The sequence below is a fragment of the Balearica regulorum genome, chromosome 3 (assembly GCF_011004875.1).
Source record: "Balearica regulorum gibbericeps isolate bBalReg1 chromosome 3, bBalReg1.pri, whole genome shotgun sequence".
Taxonomy (NCBI): Eukaryota; Metazoa; Chordata; class Aves; order Gruiformes; family Gruidae; genus Balearica; species Balearica regulorum.
Genome location: NC_046186.1, coordinates 100,740,271 through 100,765,808, shown reverse-complemented (window position 1 = coordinate 100,765,808; position 25,538 = coordinate 100,740,271). Strand labels below are relative to the sequence as shown.

The 25,538-nt window shown below is 44.9% G+C and overlaps 1 protein-coding gene across 2 annotated transcripts; it reads right to left on the bottom strand.

Annotated features, from left to right (window-relative positions):
- Positions 1 to 247: 247 nt before the first annotated feature.
- Positions 248 to 6,055, bottom strand: SERTAD4 (SERTA domain containing 4). Of its 2 annotated transcripts, XM_075749179.1 has the most exons (5): positions 6,021 to 6,055; positions 5,899 to 5,988; positions 5,417 to 5,591; positions 4,738 to 4,853; positions 248 to 1,568 (listed from the first exon to the last, which is right to left on the bottom strand). In XM_075749179.1, the coding sequence occupies exons 3-5, from the start codon at positions 5,574 to 5,576 to the stop codon at positions 816 to 818; spliced, it is 1,029 nt and encodes a 342-aa protein (XP_075605294.1). In that variant the 5' UTR covers positions 5,577 to 5,591; positions 5,899 to 5,988; positions 6,021 to 6,055; the 3' UTR covers positions 248 to 815. The 2 variants fall into 2 exon arrangements, with proteins under 2 accessions (XP_075605294.1, XP_075605292.1); XM_075749177.1 differs by having other exon boundaries at positions 5,899 to 6,024.
- Between the last annotated feature and the right edge of the window lie 19,483 nt (positions 6,056 to 25,538).

Genomic DNA, 25,538 nt, shown 5'->3' with positions numbered 1-25,538 from the left:
ATTGATCCACCCTGTGGGTTGGGTTTTTTTTTTTTTTTTTTCTTCTCTGTTTAGGTTAAATCCCTGCTGTATCACTGGTTTATACTTAATTTTCACGCTGGCAAAAATTAAGACAAAAAGTAAGGCACCAAAAAAAAACCTGCCCTGTATGACAACAAGCCTCATTAGTTATTACAGCCGAGGTGAAAAACGTGCAAGTACTTGAGCTGCATGTTGTGTTTCTGATTAAGATCCCATAAACAGGTTATTTCTTTATGCTATGTCCTATTTTGTCAGTTGAACAAGACGCTGAATCCAGGAATTCAAGAGTATCAGTACAAAATGTAAGGATTGTTTATTCCCAGTCCATGTAGACAGTCCTTTGTCAGAACAAATACTGAGTTACAAGGAGCACATCACCCTTGCTGGTAGCATCAATTTGTTTACCAGACTTCTAATTCCTTGGTAAACATAATGGAGGTTCTTCTTAATTAATGGCAAACTTCTTGGGGGCGGGGATATATAAAACGATATGTTGTCCCCATCTGGCTGATTGGTATTTTCAGTAACGAAAGCTACACCATAGCTGTACAGACTACAGTGCTAAGCAGGAACGCAACTGCGTTCTTTATGAAGTCTCCATATTTATAAATAGCCCGCTGATGCAGATCATAGAGACACTTTACGCAATCTGCTCTCCAGTCATTTGAAACTACGCGTAATGTTTGTGGCATGATTGTATCATTTGTAGAAAACTATAAAAAATCCGTTCAAAATAAAAATTTGATAGACAAACGAACATGCTGCGCATGCTTCAACAGAGCAAGAAAGATGCCTCATATTTTACTTCCTTTGCTGCAGCACATTTTATTACTCGGTAAAGATTCCTTTTTCCTTAAGGATTTTTTCCAGGATTCGCTTATGTTGCTCTTGTCATTACATCCAGTCTCAAAATAGTCATAAAATTTGCCTTTACATTCGAGAGCATGGGTGCCTCTTAGAGGTTCACAGTTTAGGGCGACGCTCTCTCGCTCAGGTTCGTTACCTCCTTTCTCGTCATTAAATTTTGCCTTTTCCTGATTACCGTGAGACCTGGCATTAGTGATGAATATTTCATTAGCAGGTATCTGGTCATCGCTCCCGTAAGAAGGGGCACTGCCAATGTCATAATCCACCTCCTGGGAACAGCTTGGCAAAGAAATGGGAGAGGAGGAGGAGGAGGAGGAGGAGGAAGAGGAGGAAGTATTTTCTGTACTAGCGTTAACAGAGTAGGGTAGATTTAAATAGTGACTGCCACACTCTTGATAGAAGCAGCACGTGTGGAGCTTCTCGTACTCCTCCTTTGCCATCCGAAGGCGTTTTCTGTATGGGCAGTCCTGAGGCACAAACCACTCTTGTGGCGAGGTGCCACTGAAGGAGCAGGCGGAGAAGCACCAGTTGTTCTGCATGATGATTTCTCCATGGATTCTCTTCATCAGATTGTTGATGAGGACGGATCTCCGCAGGTAGACTTCAGGATCATCAATGAATTTCAGCTTTTCCAAAGACATGTAAAGAATATGGGCCCGCTCCTCAAACACGGAGATGGTCTGCAAATGCAAAAGACAGAAGATGTCGAACTGCAGGCAACCGGCTCTGTTCCAGGCAAGGAGAAAGAACATGAAGCAAAGTATTCCCCCTGTGCCACTGCTTTCCTCATTCTCCGAGGCACTTAAAACTGGCTTTTCATTTTGCACACCCAGGTAGCTGGGGACCTGCTTTTTCTTGGCCACAGCGCTCACCCCGGTTTAGGAGGTAAGTAGCTGAGCATTACACTACGGAGGCAATCGCAGGGCATGAATCCAGGAAGGGAGAGCGAAATCCAGATGCGCACATCTGGCTCTTTATTTGCATTTGGGTTTAAGACATAAAATTGTTGTGCAGTTTTGCTCCAGTGACGACTGGGGACTTTTTGATGTAAATGGACCCAATTCCATCGTCCCCTGTGGGGCTTCTACAAAGCTCTGAAGCCAAGCGAAGGTCCCCTCCTGCAGCCTCAAGGTTTGCCAAGGCGCGAGCCAGCAGCCATCGCCTCACGCAGCAAGTGTCGGAGCATTTCATCCACTGCCAGTGGAACAGGCCCTCCAGCGAGGAGGTCTCCGTTTGCCAAGCTCCTTTACACCGCTCTCGCGCACAAAAGCGCACGCAGGGAGGTAGGCAGGGAGGAACCCATCTCAAAGCATCACAGCATCTGGAGAGCAGCTGTTGGCCTGCGTACTACACCCTGCGCTCTACGGGACCGGTGGGAATGCGGATAGGCAGGGACAGGGTCAGGAAACGAAGAGAGGATAGGGATTTGCAGAAATCCTGGCTCAACGCCCACAGATTTGTTCTCCTTTCCATGGCCCTTCCAGGATTCCCTTTCTCAGCCCTGGCAGCACGAGCAGGTTACTGCCCCCGGGAGGCCCCGGATTCTGCGCTGTAATCGCTACCCTGGGAATCAAAATAAGAGAGGGGGCAACGCATGCTACTGTGAGCACTATTAACTAATTTTCATTTTTAGTAAGAATTTGGTTTGCGTAGGAGGCGAGCAGCACAGCACAAAGAGAGACTGCTCTAAATCCCCCCCATCTGTGCCTTGATCGTTCTTCCCTTTCCCACATGGTTACAGCATTTTTGCAGAGTGGAAGTCGTAGCTATGAGGACTGAAAGAGCTTGAAGCACAGCTGCTTTTCCCATCCATTCAGCTCTCCTCAGCCCTCTAGCTCTTTCCACAGCCTGGTCCTGTCTGCAGGGCTTAGAAGCAGCACAGTGCCTCGTAAAAACGAAAATTGGCCGTGTTTTCCTGTGAGTTCACAGCTGAAGCTCTTCTTTGTTAGAGAGAGTAATTTTCTGTAATAAATGACTCATTTTAAATTATACTAAGCCTATAGGTTAATTTGTGTCCTTTATACCTGCCGCCGCAATAGACAGTGAACCCAAAAAAAGCCTGGAGCAAACCAGTAAGCCTTGAACTGCGATCCTCCTGGAGATACGTCCTGGAGGGCCACCAGTAGGAACAAGTTGTCAAAGGCTTTCTACTACAAATGTTTGCCAACAGCCCTGGAGAGGAGCTCTGGGCCCTACCGTCATACCCTCTACGGGACAAGGAATCTCAGAACATAACTCTTTCTCTACTGGGCAGCCAGAGGTATAAAAATGTGTAAGAAATTCAAAGAAACCCGGTGAGCATCTTCCCTCCCCCAGAGCTCGGTGCTGTAAACTGCAAAACACGTTTGTGCTGAACAGGAGAAACCCGTGAGCCAGGGTTTCCGATACAATACACCTCTACAACGGCACCAAACGATGTCTGGGACAGGCCTATCTTACCAATACCTCTACAACTGGGGTTTATACTGTTAGAAAGGGACAAGTAACTATTCCTCCTTTTTGCGAGGAAAATAATCACTGATACAAAAAAATCCAGCAACCTAGCCAAGAAAAAAACTGGCTGAAATCAGAGAGTGATGTGACATGTGGGAGACACGCTCACTAACCAGAGCACATTTTTCAACACCCTCGGTGCTATTTATTCATTGCTCTGGCAGCAGACAGAACACCTTCTGGAATTAACGGCGGGGCAGTTTTTCACCTTCCCGGTCAGGTACTGCTGTCCAGCCAACACTATTTGTAGCTGAAAATTCCTTCGGCTACTCTAAGGTCCTCGGGAAGCGAGCTTGGCGTTACTGCTCGCTTCTCCTCTGCAGAAAGCCCCCAGGATCCTCCTGGGTAGACCACCCCGTCCAGGGTCCACGGTAGGGACGAGGCACTCGGTTCTCCTCACATCTCAGAAGGTTGCCTCTGCGATGCAGGTAAAGATAACGCATAAACTTGCCCCACATCTTGATCTGGTTTAGCTTTCTGTCTCTGGGGCCCTTGTGGTACTTGTGGCCTCCCGTAAGCCGGGCTTTCATCAGATTATATTGTGTCCTCTCTATTGCCAGGAGTAGGTGGGTAGCACTGGACTGCCATGGGCCAAGTACGATCCAGCGAGGTAAGGATGGTGTCTCGAGGCACCAGCTATCCTTACGCACATCATCACTCCAGGCGTTCAGTTCCTTACAGGACTGAGCCCTTAATGAACGAGAGCATAAAACCTCTCATAAAAAAAAAAGTTCGATTTCAATTTACGTATTCACTGGCCTAGGAAATGTTTGCTCTAATCCCTCCCCTGACAGCTTTCATTAAAAAAAAAAAATATTCTTTCATTTACTAATCTGTTCTTTTGGAGTTATTAGCTTTTTAATAAACAGGATTAAATACTGAAGGAGCTTGTACTCGCTTTCCAAGTCATTCTGGTTTTCTAGAGGATCTGTAACCCACTGGGGGTACAAGGAACCTATTATTACTATTTTCTCCCCTGGAAAAAGTTTTGAATGAGTGGGGAATCACGGGCCCTTTTGTTTATGTTCTTCATTTCTGCTGTTCAAACGCTGCTACGGACCTGTTTCTGTAAGCATGATATAAACTATCTAAGAACAAAATAATCTGGAAAAAAAAAGTTATTCTCAGCCTTTCCGTTTACAGTTGTTATAAACGAAGAAAAGCCTTTGCTTCTTAAGCAATTCGATGACAATGAAACAATAAAAGTGAGCAAGTGACAACTATTTGTTTCTGAGCAAACAGCTGGCTCGTTCTCCTAATTTCAGCAGAGTATTTCAGCCTTCTGGAAATGGGTCAGTCGAGTGTTACTAAGCATCTGAAACTCGGAGTAAAAATAACGACTATTAGAAAACATACTTTATGTGTACAGCTGCTGAGCGGTGGATGAAAATCCTCTTCTTCCACATATTTCCTTTTAAAGTATGTGATCTTGGATGTTGTTACAGGATTTGAAATTCCCCTGTAATGCGACCCTGCGGGTAATAAATCAGATATGACAAATGACATGCGGTTTGCCGGAGGTTCTCCAAACAAAATACTTTTCATTTCCCTTTGCGCTACGGGAGAACTGCACCGCGTATTTTCACATACGTTCGCAGCGACCAGAAACAAACCCTCACCTGACTAACGCACAACTCGCCCGCCGCACCGGCTCGGCCAGCCCCGGGCTGTTTTAACCGGCAGCACCGGGAACCGCTGCCGTCCTCAGGACGCTCGGCTTCGGGGAAAACTTTCGCTCCCTGCCTGCGGCCGGGCCGGCGGGCAGCTGCCTTCACCAGCGCATCCATCGCTCCGGAGATGCCGGGTGCGACGGCGCCCGGTGAACCCCGCGCACCTGCGGCCCCGCGGCCGCGCCGCGTTCGCCCCCCGCAGAGCCCCCGCCCGCCGCCGCCCCCGCCGCCCCAAGCAAAGCCGGCGGAGCCGCCGCGCCTCCCCTCCGCGGACGAACCTCCGTCCCCCCGCCCGCCGCCGCGGGGCCCGGTTGGCCGCCCGGGCGTCCCCGCGGGGGGATCGGCGCGGCCCCGGCGGTGCCTACCTGCGGCGGGGGGCCCGGGGGCCGGCGGGGCCGGCGGGGCGGCGGGGCCGGGGCGGCCGCAGCAGGGCGGCTCCCAGAGGGCGCGGTAGGCGGCGAGGTCGGCGGCTCCCTCGGCGGCGATGGGGCGGCCCAGCCGCTGCATGGGCAGCACCAGGGTCATCGCGGGCGCCGGCACCTGGAAGCGAAGCAGCGCGGTGAGCGCCCGACACCCCCGTCACCTGCCCTCCGCCCCCCGCCCCGCCGTGTTCCGCCCCCTCGGCAGTCGTCCCTCCGTACGCGCACGTATAAAAAAATACACGCGCGTATATCTTGCATAGACACACGTTATTTTTTTTTTTTTTCCTTCTTATGGCAGGGAAAAGGCCGGAGCCCTCTCCCACAAAGGGCGCGGGGTCCCCGGCACCGGGAGTTAGTTCGCGCTCCCCCCCACGCCGCCCCCCGGCCCCGACCCGGCGGCCCCGGCCCCGGCGGCGCTCACACACCGGCACGGATCCGCTCACTCGCTTCCCATTTTCTCCCGGCGGTGTTGGCACGGCGCGCTCGGCACCGACGGGTGTGCGAGTCTGTGTGTGCGTGTGTGTGTGTGTGCGTGTGTGTGTGTGCGTGTGTGTGTGTGTGTGTGCGTGTGCCTGCGGTGCGTGTGTGAGAGAGCGCGCCCGGGATCGCGTTTCTTTCTTCTTTCTTCCCTCCCAAACGAAACAGACAGCAGAGACTTAGGTAGTTGTTTCCACTAGCCCCGATCGGACTGAACTGGATCTGCCTCCAGTCAAAACACTGCGAGACTAAGACAGAAAATTGGCTCCGGTTTCAAGCCGTGAGTTGCAGTCCCACCGGAGCCAAGCACAACATCGGCGGAGCGGGCGGAATATTAAGCAGGAGCGGGGACTCCAGGGCCAGCGCCAGGCTGCGAGCTGCCTCCTGCCGCGACAGCAGGCGGGAGGGGAGGGGAGGGGAGGGGAGGGGACGGCAGGGAGGGGAGGGAGCAAACTTTCTGCGAGGGGCAAGGGATGAGTTCATAGTCACCTACTTCTTGGCAGAGGAGCGCGGAACAATGCGCCCAGGCGCGGCCCGGCCCCTCCCTCTCCTTCCTCTTCCTCCTCCTCCTCCTCTCTCTAAGAAAGCGAGGTGTAGTTTCCCCTCGGTGTAGTCTCCCTCCCGGAGGAAGGTGAGGGCCCGAACAAGCGGCGGGAAGGAGGGGCCGCAGGTGGGCAGGTGGAATTTCAGCAGTTGTTTGCGTTAGCTGCTGAGCGCTCTCTAACGAGAGGGAAAAAATAAACCGCAGCAGAAGAGGGAGGAAAAATAAATCATTCACATCTGCCGGTTGTTTTCTTAAATCCTGGAAGAATGCGCAAGGCCGCTACTTTATTAAGAAACGGGCTTCCGGCACGCGCTAACTTTCTGTTCCTCAGCTGCGCGCACGCGTGCGTGGGTCTGCCCCGCGCTCCGCACCGAGGTGGGAAACGGGAGGTGAAGGGGAGGGAAGTCAGCTGAAATCCCCCGGCGGTTTGCCTGACCGAAGGCCACCAGACCTCACTGCGGTCCTACTAACGGGTGCTAAACCCCTTCCTCGGAGCCCCTTTACTGATCACGCGCTGCGCGTGGCCCTCAGTCATTTTCTGGCAGTAGTAAGCCCTTTAATGGCATCTTGCTTTTCCTGGGCAGAGAAACAATGACCCGGGGAATGGCCAGCCACTAGACTGACCCATTGGAAGTTATCCCTGACACAGACAACATCTGTTATTTATTCCCTGCACCTTTTGTTACCAGCTGAGTACCGACACATGGAAAGACTGGTCAAAACAACGAGAGGGTCAGTCTGCTGACCTAAGAGCAGGGCCAAAAAGTAGCCCAAAACCCAGCTAAAAAAATCATCTATTTTGTGGCTGAAAAGATTACACCGTCATTAGAAAGCACCCATGGACTCTTCTCATTAATCTCCACCAAGGCATCACTCACGGGGAAACATCAATCTTCTTGTGTTGGCATGATGTCAACACTCCGTGTTTGTCCTTAGAGAATAAGGGTTGGAAGAAACTCGCTGCTGCTTTGGGAAAGTCAGGATTTCTTTGCTCATAACGAATTCAGCATCTCTTTGTGGAATTTTTTTTATGAGAATCAGAGATTTCAACTGTGCAATTTTTTTAAAAAAAACATATTTCATCACAATTAGGTCTGACTATGCTTGAGCAGAAACACACAGGAAGGAAGGAAGGAAGGAAGGAAGGAAGGAAGGAAGGAAAGGAAGTGTTGGGATGTCTTCTGCACGGTGCTGCTGATTTATCTTGAAAAACTGAGTTCTCTGGATAGCCGGTAAAGTAAATTAAGTGCTTCTGTTATTTACAACATGCAAAATTAATAGAGGCAGGCCAGTTAACTTCTGTAAACAGCTACTGTCCGTGCACATTCTCCACGTTTCCAAACTGTAGAGAAACAAGGCATAAATAATAGAACTTCCCTAGGGAAAAAAAGCAAACCCAAACAAACCAACAAACAGAAAACCAAAGCCCCCTTTGCGTTACAAAGCTGTACAGGTGGCCCTCAGCTACAAAATAAGCCCCATTTTGTAGGGAAGGAATTGCTTCAGCACACAGAAGCCGAGAACCAGGCTTTTATAAGGGCTCGTGACTCCGGGCATGCTGTTTGCTCCCGTTTGATTTTCAGAAGCGCCGATTTCCAGCTGCTGCAAATGAGCGGGAAGGGAGCTGCGAGTACTCGGCGCACGGGAAAAGTCAGCCTCCTCGAAGGTGGAACTGGACACGGCAAAACTGAAAGCCTGAAGCACGAGGTGGTATTTACGGAAAAAGCGCTACCGGTCCTAGCTCCATAAACAGGGCTTCTGGCATTGCTCCTGAGGAGCCAACCTACTGTTTTTCCCCATTAAGGGTGGCGAAATCCACTGCTGAGCGTCTTGCCAGAAGTCACGCAGCAAATCAGTGTCAGAGCCAGAAATAGAACCAGATCTCATCGTCCTCCAGCCGTAAGCCCAACCCATTTATATTACATTATCGTATGCAATGGAGGGATTTCATCCAAAATCCCGTTCGTTTCAATGAGACTTTGCAGAACAGCACACGCATTGTTATATTTCCATTAACACCACTGGAAATAAAGGATGAAAGATGTACATTTGAGCATACAATACATTTACTATACAAAAGTACAGCAAAAGGTTGACACTTAGGGCTGGATTCAATTTTGAAAAATCCATTTGGGAGCCTTGTGTGGGCTTCAGTGGCATGGAAGCCAGGCACAGTTTTTTATTGAACCCAGCCCTCCATCCTTAGGCTACCACAATTTTTCCATTTTGTCAGCCAAATGCACGCAGTGCGAGGACACCCCGAGGCATCTACAGCAGCCTGAAGGTTAAAATGTCAAACTTTTTCCATATGCAGTTTTACACAGTAAGACTACTATACATTGCTACGCTACTCCATTTGCTGGGGTTTTCACTCACTGTTCCTCCAGAGCCATTATGATGTTAATGAGAGAACTGTAATGATGCCATTCACATTATAACAAGCCTGATACGATGTCAGTGAAAAGGGCTCTTTATACAGTTCCAGAATGCCTTTAAAAACCCAAACTTCAATATAAAATGCCTGTGACGATAATGCGGCAGGTCTCACCAAGATCAGTAAAGACAAGGGCATAGACTTAAGATGGCTATTCCTTTCTTAACTCCTGGGTTTGTACCTAAGTACTGCAGCGGTTTCAGTGTTTCCATTGCATAACAACATGACTTGAGGAGAGAACAGCATTTCTTAACTGTACTACACCATTGTTAACATCTGGATTGCAGTGCTTAGAAAACAAAACCGCCGTCGTTTTGGCAGCAGTTACCTTTCTGGCGTTGCAGAAAATGCACACCGCAGCAGCAGCAGCAGTCAGAAATCCCACTGCACGAGCGCTGCGCACAGGCTCTGCAGACCCACGGGCTGAGAAAGCAAGCGACAGCGGAGAGAGGATGGGGAAAGGCACCATCACGTACCCAGACTGGCGTACATACATTAAAAACAACAAACCCCAGCTATATCACATGTAAACAATTCCAGGCTAACCTCATTGTAAACTATCTAATCTTTGTGGTTGCCGCAACAAAGTTTGGTATCGCCAACTGAGCTGAGGGAGGCAGGGCATCTTCTGGGCAGGAGCATCATGGAAGACGGCATCAAGGCTCCCCTGGGAGCGGCAGATAAATGCACGAGGACGCCAGCATCGCTGGCGAAGAGAGCAGAGCCATGGAGTGGAGACAATGGCGGAGCGATGACAGCTAAGGCGGAGCTGTGACAACCTAGCACGTGAAAATAAAAGACTGGATGCGGGCAGATGAGGAGGAAAGGCAGGAGGTGGGTTGGCTCTGACCACAGCAGCGGACGGGGAAGAGGACGTTGGGAGCTTGTGTTTAAATAGATCAAACTGGCCGATGTAGCAGAAGTTCAAGGAGGAGGAAGTTACAAACAGAGATGGGAGATAACGAAGGCCTTGATTAAAACATTTATTGTCTGGATAGGTATGCGTGGAGTTACAGTAACATTGTGAACGAAGCAGTGGCAACGCTGGGGACACTGAATTGCAGCACGCCGGGGCAGCCCAATCACAGTAAATGAAAGCAAAGAGTCAACGACGATCCCTGCTCTGGAGCAGCGAGGTGGTGAGAAGGTGGAAAAGCATCTAGAATTGGCCATGCTGGATTTAAACTGAAAACCGGAGAGGCCATGGGTTGGGAGCAGACAGAGAGAGAGAGAGAGAGAGAGAGATCTCCTCCTTCTCTTGTTGCTATGAAATAGCGGAGAAGAACGGCAGTGTCTCATCGCGCCAGCGCAGAGCGGTCCCTGGTCTGCGGTGAGGGAGGTGCTGAGCCACAAGCTCAGGAGGAGGCGGAGGGAAGAGGGGAGCGAGGACAGGTGGCAGCGTGACGGTGCCGGCCCCAGGCCAGCAATGATTTTCTGTTCCTTCACCTGCACCTCGTGTCCGAAACGTGTAACACCGTCTAACATCAGCACGGGACAAGGGTGAAACGAAAGGGTTAAGGCTGGCTGAAATGACTAGACTGGTAGAACAACAGGTCTGTGTGCCAACCGGGTCAATTCAGCTCTTCATCCTTCGGAGGTATAGATAAACTGTAGACCTGCCAAGACTAGTGTTTTTCCCTGTATTTCTTGGCCCTCGCTTCAGGGAATTTCAAGGAATCCACTGGATTGGTTTTTTCCTTTTTGCTTTCTTTTTTTCCTTCTTTTTCTAAAGCTGGGCTTACTGTTTGGTGGAAAAGGAATTAACTTGAAATCAGAAATTGATAGAGCCCTTCCATGAAAGTGTTTCAAAGGTATCTTCACTTAGCTTCTGCCCTAATTTAGATTATACAACTCCAGATGTTCAAGTGTCTCTTTCTCGAGACAGAATTCCAAGCAAGTATTTCTCTAACTTTCCTAATTCCCACATGCTAATTTTTTTTCTTTTCATACTTCCCAGTTGAATGCTTCCCAGAAAGATTTTTAGGAGTTACTCCGTCCCTGTTTGTCAGAGTCCCTTGATTTTCTTAGCAAGCATGTTTTCAGAGAAAAAACAAAAAAAAAAAAAGAGGGAAAAAAAAAAGAGGAAGGGAAAAAAAAAACGAAAATGTTCTTTTGAATTCTTAACAGTTGTGCTTTCTCCTGCTTCTGGTCTCTGTGAAGCAGAACTAGAAGAGGTTTCTATACCGACAGAAAAGAGGTTTCCTCTTTCATTTCTTTGCAGGTATTTGTCACCTATCGGTACTCTTGGTAACCTGCATGCAATGAACTCTTAAATGGTGGTTCTAACAGTTATAGTTTGCACTAGAATTTATGCAAATATATGACGATACAAGCAAATTTGCAATCTATGTTTTTTGCCACGGGGCTCTGGCAGATAGGAGAAAAGGTGACACGGAGTTTTCTGCAGCCGTCTCCTGAAGGCAGCTTCGCCTGCCTGCTCTAGGAGAACAATAAAGCCCCATGGTATTTATTTCAGTAAGCATAAATATTTTTTCCAGTGTTCTTAGCCAAAATGTCTCATATGCTCTCTGCCTCCACCCCGCTGGTGGCTGCGTGGTCCTGCTAGACATATAAAGCTCCGTCCAAGATCCACTCAGCTCAGTGGGAGTTCAGTTTGCAAAACACTTTGGTATCCTGAGGGTAAAAGGTGCTCCTGTTGCTGCAGACTCTGACAGTATTTCAGATCAGTTAACCTCTGCGATGCGTTCTGACCCTGGATAGGTGCTAGATGTTGTTGCTGGGACCGAAGTCAGAGAGAAAAAGGGGTCCCAGCAGGGCCGAGAAAGCAAAGCCCTGCTGTTGCGTAAGGGGACTTCCCAAATCGCAAGGCGGTTCTCGTCACTTGTTCTTTAAACGAGGTACCAATTAAAACCGCTTCCCCGCTCAACTTTCACTCGGGTGCAGCAGCGCACGCGTGTCACTGGCATCGTAAATTAGCTGGTTTATGGGGTTAATTATCTTGCCTTCTTCGCTTTTGGTCTGCTGAAGAAAATAAACAAAACAAACAAAAAAGTGTTTCGGAACAAAGAGCCAGTTGTCTCCCACTTTGCTGTGTGCTACTTTCCACGAAAAATGAGAGCTATTATTATTCTTTTACAAGTTTCCTTCTAAGGGAAATAAACACCAAAGGTAGGATTCCAAGGAAATGACTCACAAATATTGGCAACAGGCTCCGAAAATTGGATCCAGTCTTTGCAAAGCCTTTAGCAGAATACTAACCCCTCTTATTGCAAAATAAACTTTTCCCAGACGAGCTGCACATCAGCTTTGCGCGCGCGCGCGTGTGTTAGGAAGCAGAGACAGGAACAGAACCCATTTCTCACGTCTCCCCCTCTTCCCCCCGGGGCACCGCTTCTGATGCCATTTTTAGCTGGAAGCTGGAAATTTTTAATAACCGACTGAGTCATCCTTGGGAGGGGGAGGGAAAGGGATGCGCCTCACCTTGCCGAGCAGCGTGCTGCCCGCCGGCCGTCCCCACCCGCAGAGACCCCCGGCAGAGCTGGGCCGGGCGGCCGATTTACTACAAGCCGATCTACAAGAGCTGGCAGGAACCTTTATCCTACAGCTGTAAAAATGAGGGGCAGAACGGGGAAGGGATTTTTTTTTTTTTCCCCCTCCAATCCCTTGACATTGCATTGAATGCAGCAGGGCAGGATCAGCCTCTAATAATCTGTTTTCAGTTGCTGAGTTCCCCTTTCAGATGCGCAGAAGGTAACCGTGCACCGTGACTCATATTTTATTTCTTAATCAGGAACCCCAGGAACCGGGAATGCAGACTTTGAAAAATCAGACAGCTGAGCAAAATCAGTGTGGCAGGATTACCATCTGCAAACAGAACAATCTACTTTGCATATTTATTTCTCAGCTGTTTAAAATTTTGAATGATAAATGCATATTCTGTATCACTTGTAATGCACACGTTCTAAAACGCTCGTGCTCTGTCATGTTGGTTTGGGGGGTTTGTTTGTTTGTTTTGTTTTTGACGATGTAAATCTGGTTAGACAAGAGCGACAAGAATTGCAAACCTTACACTGAACGCCTTTGTCGCTTGGTTCTACTTAGACAAGCCTTTTAATGAAAGAAGCCGGTCCCCTTATTCATTTCCTTTGCAAATTCCTATTTATCCACTCCAAATCGAGATGAAACAAACGGGGGTGCTGGTCCAGCGTCAGATTTTTTTTTTAGAAAGTCCCTTTACAGCGTGCCTAAAACCGACTGGCAGCCAAGTACCTACTTAAGACACTAAAGGCTGCGTTAGTGGAAGCTTTGCGTCTGGTTGAAGGTTTCCAGCTTTGCCAGGTAGTTTCTTAAGCCTGTAATTCACCGAGTGCCCAACAGACACTTCTTCCAACAGAACCTCTAAGTAGGAACGGTGTTTATATAGACTGTCTGAGACATCTGAATCCTGCTGAACTCCAGCCATCGCTCAACCAGTTATAACCAGCTGTCAGGGTTGGGAAGAAAACCAGGATAAACCAGTGCGGTGTCGCCTTCCCGAATCCGCTGGCAGGGTGGCACAGCAAGCTGGGAGGTAGGAGCTCCTCGGACCCCACCTCGCTGCGGTGTTAACGGGTGAATTTTAATATTCGGCATTGCGCGGCTGCTCAGTTTAGTGACAAGAAAAAGGGGTCAGCTGGGAAGTGGCGGCTCCTGTGGGGAAGGAGATGCAGAGGGACCGACACCAAGCCAAGGATGGGGAGAAACAGGAACAAGAGCGGAAAGAGGGAAGAAGGGCAAAAGGTGGCCGAGCCTTGTTACTCCCCAGGCTTTTCATCCTGTGATCTATACGGACTTCACATACCTGATCCCACCCGGCCACCGCCACTTCTCCTCCTCCTCGCCGCTCTGCAACGACCGAACGAGGGGAAATAACATCGCCCCGCCGCCTGGAAGCACCTTCCCAGTGAGAGATACTGGGAATTGCTCTGGTGTATTTTGTAAATGTTAGGAAGAATGAGTTTAGTTATGGGATAAAGGTCTCCCAGGCGCAGCAGCACGCCACACGGCCGCGGTGAGGAGCTGGGAAGGGAAGAGATGGGAGAGAGCCCACTGTTGTATGGGCTAGAAGGGGTTGATTCAAAAACATAATTTAAAATGCTTTCTTTCCATAATAAATGTTTGCAATGCACATAAAATCAATTAGAAAAAAAGACAAATGTCTAAATAATGAAAAGATTATAAAATCATGATACCGGTGCTGTCGAGTATCTATTTTTAATGGCTGGCATAGCTCATGAGGCAACTGGGCAGCATAAATGACCTGCAATTGGTAAGCGACACTTCTGGCAGGAATGGATTTGTCATTCACCTCTGTGCGCTGGGGACATCTTCCCAAGATCAGGCTTTCTGGGGTAGCATCACAAATTACAGTGTTAAGACAAAATATTATATTTTGATGCAGAACTTTGTATTTGACAGTTGTTTGGGGGTTTTTTTGAGCCTTGCAGCATTCAGATTGACTCTGACTAACAGGACTTTGTCCATTCATTTCCCAGTCTCCTTGTCTGTGTCCATTTTCAGACTTCAACATCTATCATCTATAAAGGCAAGCAAAGAAAAGATCAATTTTATCAAAATTGTAAAGGCTTTATGTTTCAATTTACAATGCTGACCCAAGAAGACTAAGTTTTTAAAAAATAAAACATTTTAAGTTCAGTCTTCATTTTAAGTCCAACCTATTGATTTAATAGCTAAGGAAAAACTCATCTCTCAGAACGAGGGAAAAATAACATAAAATACTTGCATCATATGAAATAATTACGCAACCAAGGAAAGTGAGGAAAAAAAAAAAGAAATCTTGTACGGACAAAATTGAGGTGACAAAAGCAGCTGAGGTAATGAGAGAGTTAATATAAGCAGATCACAGGCATTTATAAGAAAAGCATTCCTCTGCGCAATTTGTCGTTGCAAAAGCAGAGATGTAGATTTCAACTGTCCTTGGACTGATAATATTCTGCTAAGATCTGCATTCAGTTATTTAGCTGGTGCTACAGAAAGTGATTATTCCTTTTACCTGAACAGTAGCAACCCCCCCCCCCCTTGGCATTATTCTGAGAATTAATTTTCATTTAGAGAACTGTTTCGAGGGGTACGTCCTCATCAAGGCTGGGACTTGGAGCTCTCTGACCCATGCAAGCGGTTCTTCCCCTAGCACTGGAAGCTGGTCTTTATTAGCACTTCATTTTTCAGGAGTGCCTTTATTGCCACGAGCAGGGACTACCTATCGGGGTAGCGCAGTGCAACGTAGACGACGTTCCCGGGGAGCGGGAAGGGCCGCGTGTCCCGGCGGCGCCTGCTGCTCGTGCCCCTGGCCGGAGGACGGGTGAGGGGCTGGCGAAGGGGAAAACAGAGGTGCGGTCAAGCGAGAGCAGCCCGCGCCTCTGCCGGAGATGATCCCCTCCTCTTTACCGGGGCAGCTTCCGGCAAAAAGAGCGCAGATAACCAAACGCTGGGCCCAGCACGGAGGAAGAGGATTTACTTTTCTCTGTCACAGCCCTGGGTAGCGGCTAATGTCCAGAAAGGAAGGCAGCGTTGATGCGTGGGAGAGACGGCATTTTAAGAGCAGGATCTGGTGCAATGGCAATTGCCCAAAGCAATTCCTGCTTGCCTGCTCCAAAACCTCCATCTAGCTTCTGCACAGCTGTGTCAACCCTCTTGTTTATCCATACGGCGTGCGCTGGACTACGTCTAAGCTCCAGGGGCTGGGAAGATGCCCAAGCTAAGTCCTATGAAATTTTCTAACTGGTGTGACTAATGGCTGGGGATATGCAATTGCTTTAGTTCATACAAACCTGTGCAGCAATACTCCTGATTTCAATGGAATACACTATTCCCCAAATTTCAAAAAAAACAGAAAGAGGAAGTTTGCGGAAGCACTTGTGTATTCCTTTGTATTTTCATTGTGTTTAGAGTGTATTGATACTCACTCCGGTGCCCATATCCACGTTCACCTTCATCTCCAGCAGCAATAACAAAGACACTGTCTACCCAGTCCTTCTCAAGTGTGCACTCTGGGGCTCAACAATGACTTTTTTTTTTTTTTTTTTTTTTTGCGAAAAGGAGAGGGATTTTTAAACTTATCAATTCATCCATCTAACCACCTGGAAAACTGAATAATGGTCAGCTTCAGTTCAATTATTCAGTTGATTCATATTTGCCATTGTAGTGAAATTTTGATATGAACTCTAAAATAAAATTTAGATCTCATGTTCAATCTCTGAAGTATTTTTTAGCTCTGGCTTAGCTGCTGTTCCATGATAATGCATTAAAGATTCATTTCCTTCCCACGTCTACTTCAGCCCGACGCATGCCTGTTCGCCATCCCTCTCCATTACACATGCTCTCCGCTTTTCACAAAAGGAGGAAAAGACTTTCCTCTCCCTGCTTCCAAGGACCAGACGGTGCCAGCCCAGCTCCCGTTGAACAGTTCCTCAAGCTCACCTCACCCCATGGATAGTTTCACTGAGCGCCGTGGGACTGCTCAGCCCGAATAAAGCTGGGGGAACCTGGCCGCGAGAAGAAAGATCCAGTCAGTCCAAAGACAAAAAAAACAAGCTCGCGGCAACGTCTCAGGGTCCGGCTCCGAGACGCTCCAGCCCCACTTGAGGACAGCCAGCAGCAAGGTGCCAAGTTTCTGTTACAGCCCGGCAGAAGTTTGTGCAAGGTTACCGGAGGATTACGCAGAACTGGAAGGGCGATTCGCTGGCGATAGTCTGCTCGAGCAATTTATTATTACGAGCTGGGGAAATACACCCCAGTTGTCTTAAATAGGACCACATCGCAACCTCCGAAGGATATAGCATCTTAAAAAAGAAATCCCAACAGCTAAAAAACTGGATGATGAGAAATGTACCATTCAATTACAAAGTAAATTATATGAGCCTCCTGTGTGTGGTTCTGCTCTCAAAAAGCATTAGCAGCTTCCTACTACTTTACAGCAACGAGAGCCATTTCTTTACTTAGAGAAGCACTGTAAATCAGAAATAAAAAGTCCTCAAGAAAAATATCTAGGCAGCAGTTCCTAATCCGAAGGGCACAACAGGAGTTAAGAAACAGCAGAGCATAGCCAACGATTGAGAAATAAATTGGTAGGAGAAATTATTCCGGGAGCCAGAGTGGGTCACAGTAAGTTAAACCATAGACTGTGTTTGTTGTCTGAAATTATTCCAAAAGCAAAATTATTCCAAGAGAGAAGGATAAATATCCTTGAATAATCCAAACCAAAAATCAAATATAAAAGCAAGAATATTATTTAGTTGGATTCCAAGTCCATGTCATCTTGAAGGAATTAACCACTTGCCCAGGTTTTGCTCTCTAGTTGTTTCCAAGTACGGAGGCTGGAGAGGAAAGCATTAGGGGAATGCAGGGAATCTCAGACAGGGCACTAAAATTAAGTTTCTTATTCAGTTTACATACTGTATATGTTTTTAAATATAGTTGACTTTGTGCCCTAAAATCTGATCCGGGTAATACGGAACACGTATTATGTTTCAAAGTATACTTGTACAGAGGAAGTAGTCACTTTAATAAAAGCCCAAAGATAAATACTTCAGTTTGAATGCAGATTTTAGAATCGGGGTTCACTCTCAGGGCCACTCTCCTCTGCGGCAGGGTACCGCTTAGCCTCAGCCTGATTCACCTGGTACTGCAGTTCCACACCGAGGTGTAAACATTACGGCTTTTAGTAACTCCAGAGTGGGTAACGACACTTGGTATGTCAAGCCCTTCTATATCTGAGCGCTAGGAACTACACACCCACTACGAGGTTAAAAAGAAAAGTAAATGTGCAGTTAAAGAAGGAACAAACAAACCACTATCTCTGCTAGTTTAGCAAGAATTCAGCTTTGACAGATAGCCTTAAAAAAAATCTAAACGAATGGATTTGCTCTTTTCTCATTCTCCTCAATGAGAGCGACCAAGCTAGTTAGCTGTCGCTGCTGCTCTGGGGCTGCCCTGGTGCAAGGCACCATAATGCATCAGCGCTTCAAATTCCGTATCGAAAGATTTAAGCACTCATATAAAGTTTGATTTTTTAATCTCTGAAGTAAATACCTTCATATGCATTTTAGAGGCTGTTGCTTTTGAAGGGATTTCTACTGTAGCTGATAAATTATCACACACTAAAGGTGGTTTAAAATAACAAAATATAATTCCCTCTGTACATGCAGTAACTTACACTTTGGGGTTCAGCAAGCTGACACAATTCTTTTCACTCGGAGAACTTTAAAGGCAAACAATTCTAGCAACTGTAAAGCATCAATTTTCCTTTTTTATGCTGCCAAGGACTCTTCCAGTCATGCTTCCTTTTTTCCAATAATTAGTTATATTCAGAAATAAGTATATAAGAAATCCAAAAGAACTGATGGATACGGAAATATCTATCTATGGAAAGCGCCAAGTCTGAAGACCTTCCACTTGCCCAGTCTACCTGAAAGAGCTTAATAAACCTGGTACTCTGAAGTTATTCTGAAAATCAGCAGGATTTTTGAGACAAAAAAAAATTAAACCACCCCCCCCAAAACTTAGTTGAATTCAATGTAGTTCAATTCAATTTAGTTCAGCTCAGGATTTCTTTACTTGCTTAGTGGCTATTTCTCAGTATTGATGTGAGGGTTATTACTAAAATACGTAAGCCGGCTACTCCTCCTACAGGTCAACACATTGAGATCTCTCTTGATGAGAAAATGGTTCTGGTGTTTCAGAAGGCGGCACATTGTTTTCAATGCCCCAGCCTGATTACAGGCATTTCTGGAGGGAAACGAGCATTTTCTGCTATCCCTTGCAGAAGAGCTGAAGCTGTGATCTCAATTGTTTGCATTCATTAAAGAGCCTCTAATACATTTCAAAAGAGTTAACCTCAAGGCTTTGGCCAAATTCCAACTCAATTACTGTCTACCTGAAAATTCTCCCATTAAATTAGGATGGATGTATTTGTCTCCTCCCTTGAACTGGTGTGCAGCAGTGGCTTGAACTGCTAAGAGCTTTCCAGGCTTCATCTTCAGACTGGCTCATTTCAGGGCTAGGTTAAGAAAAGCAATACACTGACTTGACGCAGGACTATATACTGCAATTAGTATTCGTCAAATGTTTCGATATCCACTTACAAAAGGAAATACTAAAGTGAAAAGCTTAGCTCCACATTGTATCCCAAAAAGAAACCAGGTGAGACCACTTGCAATAACTTGCTGAGAAATCCACTTACAAATAGATTTAGTAGATACAGGCGAAGGCTGAAGATCTAAGTGCAGACCATTGCGATGTGTTAACATTTTTTCAGATCCATCCCTCGCATAAACGACAACATTTCTACTTTTTGTACAAGGCAAAAATGTTTGTCTTCCAGTGGTTACACGGACTACAAATTCATTGAATCATTTTACAGCTTTTGTTCTTTTGATTGCAGCATTTACTGGGGATGCTTAATTTGGATCGCCCAGAATGACAAGGAACAGTTTAAGTGTATTCTGTATTTCAGGCTGTTGATGTAATAGATTTTATGCCGCATGTCTACCTTTTGAGAAAGCTTTCAGTGAAATACTATGCATAATTAGAGAGGGTGGGATATGCGCTCGGAGAAGAGCAATTCCTTGAAAGACTTCTGGCAGTGAAATGTTTGCCTAAGGGCAGACCACCCCGTTCCAGGGAAAAACCAAGAAGGAAGTAGAGAACCAAATCCGCATGCAAGATGTGTGGTGGCTTGGGTACCCGCATCCTTGGATCTTTACAGATTGTCTGGAAACACCTGCTTTCGAATGACCTTCAGCAGTTGCACTCCCTCAGTCCTTCCTGGGGGTGCCGGTACTCTCACGAGGGTCACGCACCACCACCCGTCCTCTCAAAGGGCTTTCTGGGGTCCAGGCACCCAGAGTGGCAACCTGCGGTGACTCTTGTGTCAGATAGCAAGAACAATGTACGTCCTTGAAGTTGGTCTTGCTGTGGGACAAGTGTTCTGGGGGTAGAAGAAGGGGGGAAAAAAAAAAAAGGGGAGAAGGAGTATTGTTGGAGGTTTAGGAGAACCCCCAAAATAACATCAACCATATTTAATGTACAAATTTTAAATGGTGACAGTGCTATAAATTTTCTAATTGATTTTTTGAAAGGATGCATTCTACCAGAGCCAAGTAGCAATTTCTGTCCCATCAAAATGACTCTCTATGGTGTTTCAAAAGTATTTAGAATGGTTTCTGCCTGCCCTTATGGACTTCACTTCCAAAAATTTTTACAAGATTTTTTCAAAATAAGATGAGGAGTGGCTGGTTAGATTCCTTACAGGTAACTGGCAAAATGCCTCCACATTCACTACAGTTTTCTCAGATAGTGGTTTCAGCGTCGTATTGAGCTGTGCTAAGTGGGGACTGCCAGGGAAAGGACAGCTGGCTCCACCTGGGCGCTTCCACCCCCCTCCTTGTGCTCTACTGGCACTCATTTGCACTCACATTCGGTCACATTGAAAACCTTTAAAAAAAATCTTCTTAGGCTCTATCCTGATCCTTCAGTGAGTCTTGTTGATAGCAAGAATCACAAAAAGACTGCACAACTGAGGTATTCAGCATACATATTCGGCATGTTTAAGCATAAGCAGAAAAGCATTCTTCTGACTATAATACCATGTGCAGCAATTGCTATAATGCTTTAGAGAGAGTATTTCATACGAGCTCTCAACAGAAGAAAAGATGTGCATCAGTTTTACTAATTAATTTAATACTACCACAGGTCATTTAGTGCCTGGATATCTCTATGACATGCAAGAAAATGGGAATTTTGGTAATGAGAGCAAGGGCCAAGTAAATCAGCTAAGGCTACAATGCCAGTCTGCATCAAATGTGGAATTAAAGGGTATTCCTGATTCCCAGTCCACGCTTAGACCAACAAATGCCACCGCACCCTCACCCTGCTTTGTGAACAAGTATGCTCAGAGTCTGGAAACAGCCCGACTGCCACTCCCCAATCAACGCTGCTTCTTTATGATATATACCGGTGCTGTCGACGGCAGTAGTTTGTATTCACTGGCAAACCTTCTGTGAAGAAGTTCAGTTAAAGTCCCATGTGCTTGGGAATAAGGAAATATACAGAGCGACTTCATCCCAACTGTCGCCTTGGCTGTCTGCGTAACATATGGCGAAGGCCGCGTGGTTAATGCCATCACTTAGCCTATTGCCCTGCCCTGCGTGTTCCAAAGTGTTCTGTACCGTCTCAGACGAGTGCAACAAGCCTGTGCGATGATTTGCCGCTGAGGCTTACTTAGACCTAGTTACAGTTTCATGATCTTTAGCCTAGTTGACTGATTTGCAGCTTTTTAAAGTAGCTGATTAAATGCCTTTTCTTTTTTACTGCTTTTTCTAAAAAAATATATATAAATATGAATGATCTCTACATTCTATATCTCCCTGATTTCCTAAGAATGCCAGACATTTTCTGGTGAAGGCATTAATTAGCAAAGGCTTGTGTGACTGACATTTTAGTCTATCGGTACTTTAGGTCTCTGCATAAGCAATGAAAATGCTGTGGTATCATGGAAAATGTGCACTTAACTCTAATAAACAAATGTGGCACAAATCTGGTCTCCTTTGGCATGTTTGAGCCTGCTCCCTTTCAGAACTGTTGAACCACTGCAACAAGAACTGATACGACAGGATATAACTTCAGCTTTGATTATTGACTGATTATTATCTTTTGTATTCTTAACTCGTCACATTTATAAAGCTGAGTTGGCCTGGTATTCTGAATTTCCGTTTAATTGCAAACAGCGGGGTACGGAGATTGAACTATCCTCATCACAGTTCTTGAAACCAAGACTTTCTCAACCAGGAATGAAAGATGATTTGAAGCTTTCTTATTTCACACCAGCAAAATTAAAAGCAGAATGTCATTTCTGCATAATGCAATGAAATAATATGAAAGGCTACGAGGGGAGATTTTATTCTGCCTCTAAAATATACATATTAGTTCAACATGATCTTATACAATTTGACAAGAGGATTTTCATTATTAATAAGATGAAATGTAAGGCTTCTAATTAAGTGGAAAACAAACCAGTGTAAACTACACTCAGAACACACAAACCTATTAGGCTTTGAATTTAATAATAAATCATTTATCTAAAGCCCAGCTGATTTGTTGCATGATCTTACTTGATAGGAGTTTGTTTCATTTCTGCATTTTTTACTTCCTTCTATCCTTACTATTCTTAATGCTGATACAAAAGCAAATTTGTTTTTTAGAATCCCTATGTGCTGAAATGTAGCTACTCAAAATGATTAGCAGGTAACAAAATACCTTAGTAACGGCCTCATTAATTTTGGGGAAGTAGAGTAATTTACAAGTAACATGAAAAGTCTAATATGAATCGAACACTAAAGTAGAACTGCACTGCTGGACTGTAAACGCAAAAATAGTAGAGAAAGTAAAGGCATGCTACAAATTTCAGCAGGAAAAATGCTAAATAGCTCTTACCCACGGGAGTTTTTGGAAACAACTAGTGAGTTCAAAGCGATTTTAAATACTATCTAATGTGGAATTAGCCACATGAAGACAACTATTCAGGGAAAACCTGTGACAGGTAAAGGTGTATCTGCATAGAAGTGATGGAACTTGGCTCTACCCATCTGAAGCAATTACTGCTGCACAACAAACTATTTAACAACTGTGAGCATTACTTGTAATTCTCCTCAGCTACGTGCATGAAACACGGGTGACTGCAAGGTGCCACGCATGCCGCTGAAAGCTGAATTTGACTCACAGGTGTATCAACTCTTTTTTTTGTGCTCTTTCAGTAGGAAACGGCTGTTCATAAATGGTGAGCAACTACCACCGGACAGAAAACGTATCTATTTCATTTACTCTGCCATGTTTACACAGCTTCATAAATCCTTACTTTTTAAACAAATATCTAATAATTCATATTATAATATTTCAATAGATCTCATAGTCTAAACATTTGTTTTTTTCTAATAGACAAAGGTACCAAATGTCTTGTGACATCTTCTAAAGAATATGGACACAATCTAAGTGCTCCTTTCAAAGTCTCTCAAGTACCAATTATGTACCAGTCTCCATATGGAATGACAAGTTATTTTTAAGTGTATAGCCTTTTGAAAATGCCAGCCTTAACAGCAGCAAGTAACCGTGTTATCTTATTTGTAGAAATCCTAGGATTTGCACAGATAACAAGGATGGGTCCAGATGATCAGGATCATGGAGCAAAGAAAGGCACCCCCCTCTCCACTTCTCATCTGGTAAAAGTCAGATGACTGACTACGCTCCTTTCATCTGCAGGCATGGGAAGAAACGATAGAATCTTCTTATAACAAAGTCTTCCCTACCTTTAGGATAGGAAAAAAATGCTTCAATTGTTGTAACGATTCTTTTTTTCATGTATGCTAATATGTATTAAAGCGTACATATATTCAGGCACATCCTAAAGTAGAGCTGCCATGAGAGCCCAGAAAGCTTTTTGCTAATATGTACCACAAAAATCATCAGAGGATAGTATAGAAGATCTAAGCTGGGTCACAGTAAAATTATAATTGTTACTTACAGAAAGTGTTCTTTCATGTTTAAATCAATTCAGTCTACTTATTCCTTAGAAAGTGGAAGTTAAGCATAAATAAGCTAGATGAGATCTTTTCTGAGAAATATATGTGGGACAAAAGCAGAGAGAATCGCAGATGACCCCAGAAGAAAACCGTGTAAAGTCGAACAGAATGATCACCTGAGTGTGCCTTTATTTTCCAGTATACACATCATATTTGTCAAAAAGTTATCACACTGGTTAAGTTAAAATTCTCTAAGTAGAAGATTCATGACGTCAGCAAAGACTGCGAGGAACAGAAAGGGAATTGGGGAAACTTAGGAAATTTGGAAATGGAGCCAAAAAAAAAGTGTGTTAAGATGAGGATTAGTTAGCTTGCCAAAATTAAAAAAGTTTTTCTTCTCTTTAATGCAGACAGCAGTTCAAATGGTTGACCAAGTGTTACTATCTTCTAAACAGTGAAGTCTATTACACTTGTTTATGATCTAATGAATTCTAAAGGAAAGTGACAACAACTGGTTTTAAAAGTTGATTTTTTTCCTTTTTTTCAAATACTGTCCAGCAATTGAGTTCACATGCAAAAAGCTGATTCCACATACAGAAAATACTTTGAAATAACCAAAGGATACCCAGTCTAGTCCTCAAATTGACAAAAATACATTTCACAGAGTGATCAATACAAATAGAGAGTGCAAACAAAATACAAATCCACAGCTGCAAAGCTTCAAGTACGCAAAATGACTATTTTAATGTTGTGACAGATCCATGGTTTGAAAATATACTATAGCACATTTTAATCAAACTAACATGGGATTAAAGTTACCTGTGCCGTACAGGTAAATATAACTAAAACCAGCTGATGGCATTCTGCCTCTCCCCAAAATCAGAACAGTAATGGGATGTGTATGCTGAAAGTCCAGGTGTTTGGTTTTTTTACAAAAAGAGAACTGACAACATTAAACTAATCTTGCACACTGGAAACCCTCAAGATTAATATACAGTAGCACAAAATGATAAAAGCAGGTTTTTTGCTAGGTAATAATAAAGAAAACAAACCAACAAGTATCTGACAACACACAACTGGAGATACTGTAGATACAATGTGACACTTAATTAGAAATCCCTCTGGGGATTTACAATCTGACACCCAATATGCAGATCTGCACATTCATCGCTAGAACTCCCGTTTTCACCTGCTGTGGGCTGCAGTGCCATGAAACGTATGTCTTCATCTGGATTGTAATGACAGTTTCAAACAAAGTCCGAGGACTTTAATAAGCTGCCTAAACAGTTGCAAACAGTCGTTTGCTCTAATTATGCTACTGCTACAATGTAAAAAAAAAAAAAAAAAAAAAAAATTAGAGAATTTTAATTACTGCTTATTCAACTTAAAAATGCAGCAGAAAACAAAAGAAGCTCAAGAAATTCTGGAAATAGGGGTGAATTCAGTCACAGACATTAGGGGCTCCAAGGTTCTGTACAGAAATGAAAGTATGAAAAAACAAAAAGCAAATTCAGGAAAGAAAATGAGCACTGATATTGCACCTCTAAAAACATCAGCAAAAATGTTTTACAAATGCATATAATTAGGAGCACGGTTGATAACATGACTGCAATATACCCATTTTCTACAATCTTTGATTGATATACAAAAATAATTCTCTGATTTCTGTGCCAAACAGGACTTGCAAATATAACCTATTCCCTTTAAAAGTGTGCTTGGTATCTTAAATGTTTAAGGCTCTACATGCACTGAAATTTAAGGAATTTCAAATTGAAACAGTTAGTTGAAAACTGTGTTACATTAAATAAATTATCCAATGAAGGGATTCTGGTAGGAAATGTCCATACAATGCAGCATGAGTCTGTTTCTGTAAGACCAGCGTACACTAGACAGTTATTATACAGCAATAGCAGGACTTCAGACACAGAAAAGCCAAATCTGTTCTCAAGGTTGCACACTTCAGATATAGGTATAAAATGGGTAAAACAAGCTAATCTGACAGCACTGACTTATATTTTTGCTTGCGATGGGATTTCGATTAAAATGCAAGAAATAAAACACTTTGATACAATAACG

What these genes read in the sequence shown, in the direction of transcription:
- SERTAD4 (XM_075749179.1), bottom strand. Translation starts at nt 5,576, where the DNA reads ATGACCCTGGTGCTGCCCATGCAGCGGCTGGGCCGCCCCATCGCCGCC. An exon ending in CCCCGGGCCCCCCGCCGCAG is followed by an intron (nt 4,854 to 5,416) that starts GTAGGCACCGCC and finishes TATTACCCGCAG; the next exon opens with GGTCGCATTACAGGGGAATT. An exon ending in TCAGCAGCTGTACACATAAA is followed by an intron (nt 1,569 to 4,737) that starts GTATGTTTTCTA and finishes TTGCATTTGCAG; the next exon opens with ACCATCTCCGTGTTTGAGGA.